Raw genomic sequence first — 11,677 nt, forward strand, 5'->3', positions numbered from 1 at the left:
AAGCGTTCACAGTGTGAACAAGCCCTAAACAACGGCAAGTGATGGTAAACTACATGAGATGACCGCATCCATTCATTTCAATAACAACGCAATCACAACGCAGTGGATCCCAAGCAGTAGGCGCCAGAGCCGAACACTGGCAGACGTCCATCTGAACTGGCCCTACAATGCTCTGTAACCAACAGAACCAGATTTTAAGTAATCCCTACTCAATGAGATGCAAATAATTTTGAGTTGATGCAGGATTATGCAAATTTCATATATACCAATGTATGCATCTTGTAAATGGACCAATCAAATCCTGCCAAGGTGGAATTTTGACCGGTGGATTTTTAAGCTGTATACATTTGCATAATCATGCATCAACGCGGAACCCCATCTGCATCTGATTGACCCTACCTAGTTATAAGGCGAGATGATCAGAGAGTCTCTCAGGGTTTCAATGTCACAATGAGAGATTGGTAAAGAGTGGCACGTAATCGCATTGGATGCATTTCAGGCCTATGAAAATCAAATGTGATTGCTGTTAGTTTTGACTGGCCCAATTGAAATTTGTATTATAATTTGAATGCAGGACAGAATTTGTAGCATATTATTGACTAGTCATAATGTTCAGCAACATTAATCATTTGTCTTTCAATGAGCTGACTTCATGGGACTCTCATTGGTTGACAAGGTGGCAGAACACCCCACATGACCGGGCGTTAATCTAGTTTGTGGGACCCAGCAGGAAACCTCATAGGGAACAGTTCTCTAATCACAGCACTCCTACAGCACAAAGCGTTGTGATTGGCTGAATAGTGTGGGCGTAGTTTACTACAAACTATTGGAAACCTAGAAGTTTGAAAGGGTGCCGTCCACCCAATCACATTAGAGGAATTTCCCTATGAGGTTTCCCGCAGTGTCCCCTAAACTAGACTAAAGCACCCATGACTTCTCTTAGTTTTTCCATATGAACATCTTTACAAGTTGATTTCATATGTAACCACTGGAAAAGCTGACATATTTTCTTCTCCGGAAGGTAATGCCACTGCGGAGGAGAAGGCTCTGTCCAGGACCATCATGGCGTACTGGGCCAACTTTGCACGGACTGGGTAAGAAAGCATTGTGTAGAATCATGATCATCATCTCCCTTCTGTCTGGCCTCCTCTCGGGAACCGGGTCCCTGCACTTCCGTCAGTCGGCTCCAGTCTGATGCAAGAGAAATGCGCTGTTTGCGTATCTCTCCAGCAGCCGCTGGAGAGATACTTAGAGGGCGCACTTCTTCTGTGTAGACTGGAGACGACTGATGGAAGTGCAGGGACCCGGTTCCCGAAGTTGCGGGCAGCGGAGGATGGCGGAGTCGGAGCAATCCGAGCGGATAGGGTTGGAGGAAGTGCAGGGACCCGGTTCCCGAAGCTGCGGGCAGCGGAGGATGGTGGCATCGGAGCAATCCGAGCGGATAGGGTTGGAGGAAGCTACAGATATGTATACATCTTTTTGTTTCATTGAGCTCTGGTACACTTTAAGGCCGGTTTTACACTGGATGTGCGCGATGCGGTGTGCAGAAATTAGGCTTCGTAGGGCTAATTTGGGGGGAAATAATAAACCATGTTAATTTGAATCACAGTAATCTTTGTTTTGCTTGAACAGTGATCCCAATGGACCAGGCTTGGCAGAGTGGCCCCGGTACACTAAAGAGGAGCGGTATCTGGAAATTGACTTGAAGCAGAAGGCATCCGCCCGGCTAAAGAAAGACAAGTATAAATTCTGGACAGAGACCCTTCCCATGAGAATGGAGATGGGGGATCACACAGAGCTATAGACCTTCCGCCCCTACATCTTCTCTCTATAGCTCTCTGTCTCTCTTCTCTCACTTTGGCCTCAATTCACAAAGCCTTAGCGCATTCGGTAATGCAGGAAACAGCTGATTTTACCGATAACCTTGTCAAATGCCAATTCACTAAACCTATTACTGCACTGAAAAGTAATAATACCGACTAGTGAGGAAAATTACCAACGTGTGTGGTAAATACCTCAAGAAATGACAAGAAATTGCAATTGACAAAGATTAAAGCATACGGTAAATCAAGTAAAAGCGTTCTGTATTTATCTCCAGCTCTGAACACATGGTAACTCATAATCTCCATGCGGTAACAAAGACATGTAACAGCCAATAGGAAGAGCCAAACAGCCAATAGAGAGAGCCACACAGCCCTGCTTCTCACCCCATTTGACCAGACACTCTGGAGGGCGGGACATCAGAACAGCAGAGCAGGAGAAGGATCATTTAAAAAGGCTTTTTCTGCAACCCTTTAGATGTGCATATCTGTATACTGGTATACAGAAGAGCTCCCTCTGGGAAAAGGGATGCCAGGGATGCACTGGACAGAATACTGCCAACTCATGCACACCACTATGGGAAGACTCACAGCTTCCTGCCTGACCTGCTCCACAGCTGGTGAGACTCAGGGCCAGTGCACACAGAAAAACCGCTAGCGGAACCGCCAACGCTTAGCGGTTTTTAAAGCGGTTTTCAGAGTGATTCTAGGCATGTGCAAGCAGATTTTGTAAACATGCCTAGCGTTTTTTGGAGCGTTTTGGTGTAGCAATTTTTATATTTTGTTACAGTAGAGTTGTAACTGAACAGCTACTGTAACAAAAGTGCTTGGGAAATCGCTCTGATCTAGCGTTTTTCAGAGCGTTTTTCCACTTTCCTATACTTTACATTGAGGCAGAATCGCCTCAGAAATCAGCAAAAATAGTGCAGGACCCAAGTTTGCGTTTTGGGAAAAAAATCAAATCGCTCTGGTGTGCACCATCCCATTGAAATACATTAGCCAAGTGGTTTTCAAACCTCAAGCATTTTCAAAAACACTCAGAACCGCTCTTGGTGTGCACCAGCCCTCAATCAGCAGGGCTTAATGAATTTAAGCATGCTTTTTCAGTAGATTGCTAAACCTCTACCGAATGCGGTATTTTACTGACCTAAATTAATTTACCGAACTGCCCTTAGTAAATTGAGGCCTTTGTCATCTGTCAGTTTCCATCTCTGCATCTCCCTCTGTCTCAGTCTCTGCCGCCATTTCCCCCATGCATTTCCATGTCTGCAAGTGTAATTACGTTGGTGGTGACTAGGTTCACTGGCCGTTTCTTTTCTTTTCAGTCTGCTAGCGGCAATCGCCACTGGCAGACTGTTGATGGAGCGGAGCAGAGCTCCGTCACTTAAGCGGGGATGGGCGAGCAGCCCCTGCAAAACACTCCCCCAGGAGGTTTTGCAGGTGGTGGTCGTAAGGTGGTTAAAGCCTCCGACAAACTGGAAAATACTCAGAATAATTTTGGCAGCACTTTTTCACCAGCTTGTTGGTACTTTTTCAATTGCAGAGTGCTGAAAATATATATTTAGCCAGAAGATGAAAAATGATCTCCTAGGAGAAAACTTAGGAGAAAAAGTGGATTGAATGGGGGCTATGGATTGTTTAGGAGTAAAGGCAATAGTTAGGGAAATGTCAGTTAAGCCTTGATTTGAGGTTAGGTTAAATCACTTCAATGGGGTAACTGGTAATTGGGGTCAAAGTTTGGTGCCATGATCCAGAACCAAGTACCTGTGCTGAAGAGTAAAGTTGGCCATACATCACTCGATGTGCCACCAGATTGACCATTAGATAGACCCCTCTATCAGGTGGCCGTGTTGTGGTAACAATTCTATCACTAAAATTATCAGATGGAAAGGACAATCGACCAACAAAATTGAGTAATGTATGTGCACCCTAAACCATTAAGCTGTACAGAATCATAAGCATGCATCAATGCAGACAAGCTACTTGTCAGCAATTTTGGGTGGGAGAGGGGGGGGGTGGTTCAGGGCCGGTCCTGGACTTTCTGCTGCCTGAGGCAAAGATCGTGAAGGCGCCCCCCCCCCCCCCCCCCCCCGGCCGATACCCTACCCCCTCCACCTTTCCTTAAAACAAAATTAAGGAAGACAGCTTCAGTTTCACACTGGATCTGCTGGTGTGTATCCCTGTCTGTCTCCATCTGCTTGTTCTCCCTCCTGTCTTTCTAGGCGGAATTAAGCCTGATACACACTTTCAATTACGATTGGCCAATCATTGACAAATTTTACCAACTGCCTTCATGTAGTATAAGGGATACCTACATAATCTGCTCATAGTGTGCAATATCTGCTGCCCAGCCTCATACTACATGACGCAGGTGGTAAAATTGGTCAGTGATTGGCCAATCATAATTGAACGTGTGTACCAGGCTTTAGCCCTCATCTTAAAAGTGGATGTGTTAGAGGATTTAAATGAATCATGTATAATCCAGGGAGTGGGACCGAGTTGGTTTGCTGAGACAGTGTGTTGGTTTGGTGTGGAGAGGAATCGTGACGATTCCTCTCCACACGGTGCACCTGACCAAACCAACACACTGTCTCAGCAAACCAACTCGGTCCCACTCCCTGGATTATACATGATGATTCATTTAAATCCTCTAACACATCCACTTTTAAGATGAGGGCTAAAGCCTGGTACACACGTTCAATTATGATTCAGTCGTCAGAGTCTATGCCACTGATTCACCACCCTGCTGCCAGAGATCATCTCAGAGACGTAAATAGTTGGAGCGCAGACAGACCATGCTTTCATGCCTCCTTCCTTATCTTTCCTCCCAATCCAAACCTTCAGTCAGTCCCACTGGCAATATAGCTATATACTGTAGCTAGCCTAGCCAGCCCAGGTTGTAAGTATGGTGCAGTGCAGACCTTGCAGTTGGTGAAGCCTGCTGCTGCTGCCCCCCACCTGTATGTCCCCGACCTGACCCCTTTTATTATAGCAGCAGGCAGCCAGTACAGACAGAGACACAGACAGACATCATCATTATCATCACATAGCAAGCAGTAAAAGAAAATTAAAAATAAGGGAATCCACGGCCGACCAACCGTGAAAGAAAGCCTGAGAGGACTGAGGCAGGCAGCAAAGTGACTCACCGGGGATGGGGTCTGGCGGCGGCGGCGATGGCGGAGGGCAGGCATCGGGCATTCAGCATGATCCATCCTGCACTGGCAGGCAGGGGACAGACGGCTGCGGCGGGCATGCTCCATCTCGCGCTGGCGGGCAAGGCCGGTGAACAGTGGCGGCAGGCTCATCATCGTCGTCGTCACGGTCACGGCGGCGCTCAGTGACCGTGACTGACACAATCAGGGACAACAGGGCAGGCGGCAGCCGTCGCCATCATCATCTAGCAGGCCGCTTTTGGAGAGGCCGCAGAGCTCGGAGTCGTCGGACTCAGAGGCCGGCGGCATAATGGTGGGTGGCACGTGGCAGCAGAACTGGCGTGCGGTCTGCGGTGCACAGCCTAGTTGGGAGCGGGCAGGGGGCGGGTCCCAGCCAGAACACAGTGCGGGCGGGCGGGTCACTCACGGTGTGTGCAGGCATGGAGGCGTCACAGGAGCAGGACTTGGACTTCACTGCAGAGTCTGCACTGCAGCCTGCAGGCAAATTGAGGAAGTAGCCAATCAGGCGGGCCGGGCAGCGATAAACCAGCACTTGCTCTCCTCTCCAGTCCGACTAGAAGGCGGCAAGAGCCAGGCGCAGTCACTTCCTCTTTATGCCTGGTGCCGCCCCTCCCCTTCCTGCTGCCTGAGGAACCCACCTCACCCTGCCTCATGGGCGGGCCGGCCCTGGGTGGTTGCAATGGCCAGGGGGGACCTAATGGAGAGAAGGTAAGAAAAAAGGATACAGAGCTTTGGGATGAAATCCCCACCATGCCTCTGTGACCAAAGAATTGAACGCATTCTGCCTTGAGGCATTTTATTGATAAGGTGTGAGAATATCACCTAGGAGAAAGCATGAATTGAACAAGGGCCCATAGCCTTAACTATCACCCCTGACCTAACACTAGTCTTCCTTCCCAATCTATTTCTATCACTAAACTTCAGTCCTGACCCTTGGGAAACTCACCTTGCTTTCTGATTGGACGGCGTCTGTCACATGTACTGTATATCAGTTTAGGGGAAATGTCCCCAAAATTTTGCTCTGCTTATATTTCAAAGTGAAAATTACACTTTTAATAAAATAAACTCATTTTTGTATATATTGCTAGAAGTAAAGGCAAACATTTATTTCTGCTTGATTATTTTGTATTTAAGTGCATGGAAAACAAAAGTACATTACATGACCATACATGCATAGATTTCTGCCCAATGTGGGAAACGGATCAATCCCCCTCTGATCTGAATCTGATCAGAGAGGTCAGGGGCGTAACTAAAAATCACTGAGCCGGTGGGCCCCTCTGCAAATCTTTGGATGGGGCCCATCTACACCCCCCACCCACCTTGCTTTCTGCACAGGTAAACTGAGAACCAATGTTATGCAATTGTCTGATGCACACTAGAATGTGTTTTCCCCATGCAGATAAAAACAGCAGTGAAGCACTGGGAGCATTTTCTCTATCAGTTACAATCGCTTATGTGATAAAACGTGCATGTTTTCACACATACAGACACATGGAGCTTGGTTCACTAAACCGTGATAACTCATATCACCGGTGTGCGGAAAACACATACAGAAAATCAACAGATGCGTGTGCTCCAAGCCTCAGCTTATTACACTCACCCTGTCCATCTCTGATGAAGCATAACTGGCTCTGAAGACTTCTCCAGCATCACTACAGTACAGAGCACTTGTGGAGGGGTAGAAAGGTTGGGGGATGGGTGCTGTACACAAGACCATGCTGCACACTGAATAGGGACTGTCTACAAATCTTTGTCTACAAAACTTTGTATCATTCCTCATCAGTGGCTGAGTAGATGCAGTCATTAGAACAATTGTGCAGAGAACAGAAAGTTTTGTATCTCTGCAACCTTAGTTGATAGTCTCTTTGAGGATAGGGTAAAAACCTATCCCCCCCACAGGGCCCCTTAAAGGGCTTCTGGACCCCCCTGCGGCTGCATCACTTGCAGGGTCTATTGTTACGCCCCTGGGAGAGATATTAAATCCCCTACATAAATATGGCCACAGATTTTCAACAGATTTAACCATGAAACCAGGAAAGGATGGCTCTGATCCATAATCAGTTTACCACTGAGGGGTTTTTCCCCTTGTGGACCAGAGCAATTTTCACGTGTTAGCGCGCCTCCTTTTCATTCGCCAATAACTTTATCACTACTTATCAAAACAAAATTATCTATATCTTGTTTTTTTTTACCCCACCGATTAGGCTTTCTTTGGGTGGTCCATTTTGCTAAGGATTATTTTATTCTAAATGCATTTTAAATGCACGGAAACGTGCGGGAGCACACGCAGGGGCGAGAAATGAACTGACATGTTTTGGAATAGTCCATCTCCTCATGGGGGATTCTCAGGGTTTTTCTCAGGGTTTTCTTTATTTTCAAAAGCATTTCCTGACAGTTTAAGTGCCAAAACAGTAAGATACCAGCCAGCCTCCCCAAACACTTGCACACTATTTTGGCAGTTAGAATTAGCAACTGCTTTTGCAGGAAATGCTTTTGAAAACAAAGAACACCCTAAGAAACCCCCATGAGAAGATAGACTAGTCCAAAACCTCGGTTTTGTCAAATTTTAACTCTTACTTTATTCGCTGGGGTGGTACTTTAACCACTTCCCAACTGAGGGGTTTTACCCCCTGACCACCAGAGCAATTTTCACCTTTCAGCGCTCCTTCCATTCATTCGTCTATAATTTTATCATTACTTATCGCAATGAAATAAACTATATCTTGTTTTTTCCGCCACCAATTAGGCTTTCTTTAGGTGGGACATTATGCCAATAATAATTTTATTCTAAATGTGTTTTAATGGGAAAATAGGAAAAAATGTGGGAAAAAATGTATTATTTTTCAGTTTTCGGCCTTTATAGTTTTTAAATAATGCATGCTACTGTAATTAAAACCCATTAAATGTATATGCCTATTTATCCCGGTTATAAAACCGTTTAAATTATGTCCCTATCTCAATGTTTGCCGCCAATATTTTAATTGGAAATAAAGGTGCATTTTTTTCAGTTTTGCGTCCATCTCTAATTACAAGCCCATAGTTTATAAAGTAACAGTGTTATACACTCTTGACATAAATATTTAAAAAGTTCAGTCCCTAAGGTAACTATTTATGTATTTTTTTTAAATTGTACATTTTTTATTTTTTTTTAATTACAAAAAAAAAAAATTGGGGAGTGTGGGAGGTAAGGAGTTAATTTTTTGTGTAAAACTAGTTTATTTGTGTGTAAACAATGCTTAGGGTGTAGTTTTACTATTTGGCCACAAGATGGCAACAGTAACTTTTTGTTTCATGCGACCTGCAAGCGTCCTTCCGGACGCTTGCAGGAAGTAGAAAGAGGCTGGGACTTTGTTATTGCTCACAATGATCGCGCTGCTCAGCCGAGCGGCAGCGGATCATTGCGGGGCTTAGATCAACGAACGGGAATGGATTTTCCCGTTCGTTGATCTCTGGGCGAGCGGGCGGCGGCGTGTTTACTAGCGGCGGGCGGCGTGTTTACGAGCGGAAGCGCGGGCAGCGGCGGGAGTGCGCAAAGTACGGATTTCTCCGTCCCTGGGGGTTAAAGGATGGAAAAAGGGACGGAGAAATCCGTACGGGCGGGGGTAAAGTGGTTAATTATCGCAAAATTCTTCCCTAAACACCATACATTGTGAACTGAAGAGTATGGAGGCTGACATATTTATTTCCTTTTAAACAATACCAGTTGCCTGGCAGTCCTATTATGGCATCAGTAGTGTCACCACCCTGAAACAAGCATGTGGCTAATCCAGTCACATTTGAGTGAGAGCACCTTATCTGTATGCTTGTTCAGGGGCTATGGCTAAAAGTATTAGAGGTAGATAATCAGCAGGACAGCCAAGCAACTGATATTGTTTAAAAGGAAATAAATCTGTCAGCCTTCATATTCATATCACTTTCACCTCTGATTTCCTTAAAGGAGTCATCAGCAGTGATGATTGTAATCAGCTAATTACGCGAAATTTCACATTTATGCTTATGCGTAATTACAATTTGTAGATTCAATTGATTTCATATATTCACTTGATTCGTATTTTCGCCTAAAATGTCACGTAATTTTCACACAATTTTATGGCGACCTTGGCAGTGAATAGCAAAGCCCCCATACATGCTAGTGACACCAACATTGCTACATATGTTAAGGAGAATAGTGGGTACAAGTCAAAACATTTCCAAAAACACCTTGTAGTGTTTGAGAAAACCGATTTTAAAAATGCAAAGAAAAAGTGGTTTTTAAACTAAAAAAATTACAGTTTAAAAAACATTTTTCTTTGCATATTGAAAAACAATCTTCTCAAAAATTACAATGTCTTTTTGAAAAATTCTTTTTTTTTGCCCTGTACCCACTATTCTCCTTAACATGTGTAGCCAATTTTGGTAGCAATAGCATGTATGGGGGCTTTGCTATTAGCCGCTAAAGTCGGCACAACATTTTGCGAAATTGTGCGAAAATTACACAAAAAATTATGAAATAGTTCTATTACATACGAAAGGAATTACGATTTTCCCTGAAATTTTGCATTACGATTACAATACGTAAATGCGAATTTCGATGCAAAATTTTGCATAAGTGAACTTTTGGCCCATCTGGCTGATCATCAGGCATATTAAGCTAGCACAGATCTATTTACAGGGATTCCCCCAGCCCTCGACGAAGCTCCGCTCCCAGCCGCCGCCCCCCCCCAACCCCCGGGGTCCTCGCCAGTGCAGAAGCTAACCTTGCCAGGTCAGCATCTACTGCGTCTGCGGGAGCGCCGCTGTCAATCACTCGCACGTGGGTTGGAGTGTTCTGCACAGGCTGGGAGCGGAGCTGTGGCGAGAGACATATCGGCTGCAAGGGTCTGGAGGAAGCCCCGGGTAAGTAGATCTGTGCTAGCTCAATATGCCTGATAATTCCTTTATAGAAATCGAATGTTACGCCCTGACCCTGCCCTTTTTATTTCTAAGCGGCCAAAAAACTACTGTTTACAATGTTACAGAGCCAACATAAAGAAAATGAAAACAAAAGCAAAAAAAAAAAAAAAAGAGAAAGAAACCAAACATAAATAAACAAATAAAACAGTATAAATTGGGAGCAATCAGCGCCACCTTGTGGCAGGCGGGAAAAATGACATGCTAACAGTTGTGACTGAAGAATGATTTTATTACAATAATAAATGTGCGTTCACAGCACCGTTAAGGAACAGCATCCACACTGCTTATAAAAACAACTTTGGTGTCCAATGAATATGTTATGATGTCCCTGTGTCTCTGAGTAGTCCCTTCCTGTATAATGAGATGCTGAGGAATCAATCCCTGCTGTCTGGGAACTGACACAATGGGAGATGCATTCATTATTCTATTCATGGGGAAGAGGCCAGCTGAAATGTCCATACTGATTTTTAGGAAAACTAATAATTTCCATAGCTAAAGAAAACCAAGAAGCTGTTGTGCTTAAAGAGAATCTGTATTGTTAAAATCGCACAAAAGTTAACATACCAGTGCGTTAGGGGACATCTCCTATTACTCTCTGTCACAATTTCGCCGCTCCCCGCCGCATTAAAAGTGGTTAAAAACAGTTTTAAAAAGTTTGTTTGTAAACAAACAAAATGGCCACCAAAACAGGAAGTAGGTTGATGTACACATAGAAAATACATCCATACACAAGCAGGCTGTATACAGCCTTCCTTTTTAATCTCAAGAGATCATTTGTGTGTTTCTTTCCCCCTGCAGCTATCTTCCACTGAAGTGTCAGGCTGTTTCTTCCTGCAGAGTGCAGACAACTCTGCCTGTATGTAATTCTTCAGTATGTGAAAGCCCAGCCAGCTCAGAGGAGGATTTATCCAGCTTGTAAAAGATAATAGAGCAGAGAGAAGCTGCACTAATCTAAATAACACACAGGCAGTGTGCAGAGAGGGGCCTGGAAGGGGGAGATGCATCACAGAACCACAACACTGAAGAACTTGGCAGCCTTCCAGACACAGGCTGACAAGTCTGACAAGAGAGAGATAAGTTGATTTATTACAGAGATGGTGATAGTAGAATGTGCTGCAGTAAGCCAGAGCACATTAGAATAGATTTTGGAACTTGTAGGATGGAAGAAAACCGGATGAAATTTTTGTTACGGAGTCTCTTTAAAGGGTACCTGAACTAACCTAAAAAGAATGACTTCGTTGCTCACCTAAAAAGAGGAAGGGCTCTGGATCCCATAGCATAGACCAAGCCTGTCCAAAGTCCTGCTTGGGGGTCAAGTGCGGCCCAACAAACTTTTTCTGGTGGCCCCTAAAACTCTCTACAGTTGTTCATTCCATGCGGTCTGTAGGCTGTAGCTGAGGTGCCGCATGCAGGGGCCACTGTGTGTCGCTGCTCTGCCTCCCCCTTTGCTTGTCTGTAGGTTATCATCCGCCTCTGTAGCAGTAACAGCCACTGATTAGCAGCTGCCACTGTGCCAGCAGCAGTAACAGCCACTGATTAGCAGCTGCCACTGTGCCAGCAGCAGTAACAGCCACTTATTAGCAGCTGCCACTGTGCCAGCAGCAATAGCAACCACTGATTAACAGCTGCCACTATGTCAGCAGCAGTAAAAGCCACTAATTAGCAGCTGCCATCGTGCTAGCAGCTGTAACTGCCACTAATTAGCAGCTGCCACTGTGCGAGCAGCAGTAACAGCCACAGATTAGCAGCTGC

The 11,677-nt window shown here is 45.0% G+C and overlaps 1 protein-coding gene across 1 annotated transcript in view; it reads left to right on the forward strand.

Annotated features, from left to right (window-relative positions):
• LOC137538543 (fatty acyl-CoA hydrolase precursor, medium chain-like) overlaps positions 1-3,306 on the forward strand; it is a 63,705-nt gene extending 60,399 nt beyond the window's left edge. Inside the window, exons 12-13 of the mRNA XM_068260779.1 lie at positions 1,022-1,094; positions 1,633-3,306. Of these exons, the coding sequence (XP_068116880.1) occupies positions 1,022-1,094; positions 1,633-1,804 (245 nt within the window). The 3' untranslated portion in view covers positions 1,805-3,306. The remainder of the gene's footprint in view (positions 1-1,021; positions 1,095-1,632) is intronic.
• Positions 3,307-11,677: the final 8,371 nt, after the last annotated feature.

This window comes from Hyperolius riggenbachi, chromosome 11 (genome assembly GCF_040937935.1).
Source record: "Hyperolius riggenbachi isolate aHypRig1 chromosome 11, aHypRig1.pri, whole genome shotgun sequence".
In the NCBI taxonomy this organism is placed as follows: Eukaryota; Metazoa; Chordata; class Amphibia; order Anura; family Hyperoliidae; genus Hyperolius; species Hyperolius riggenbachi.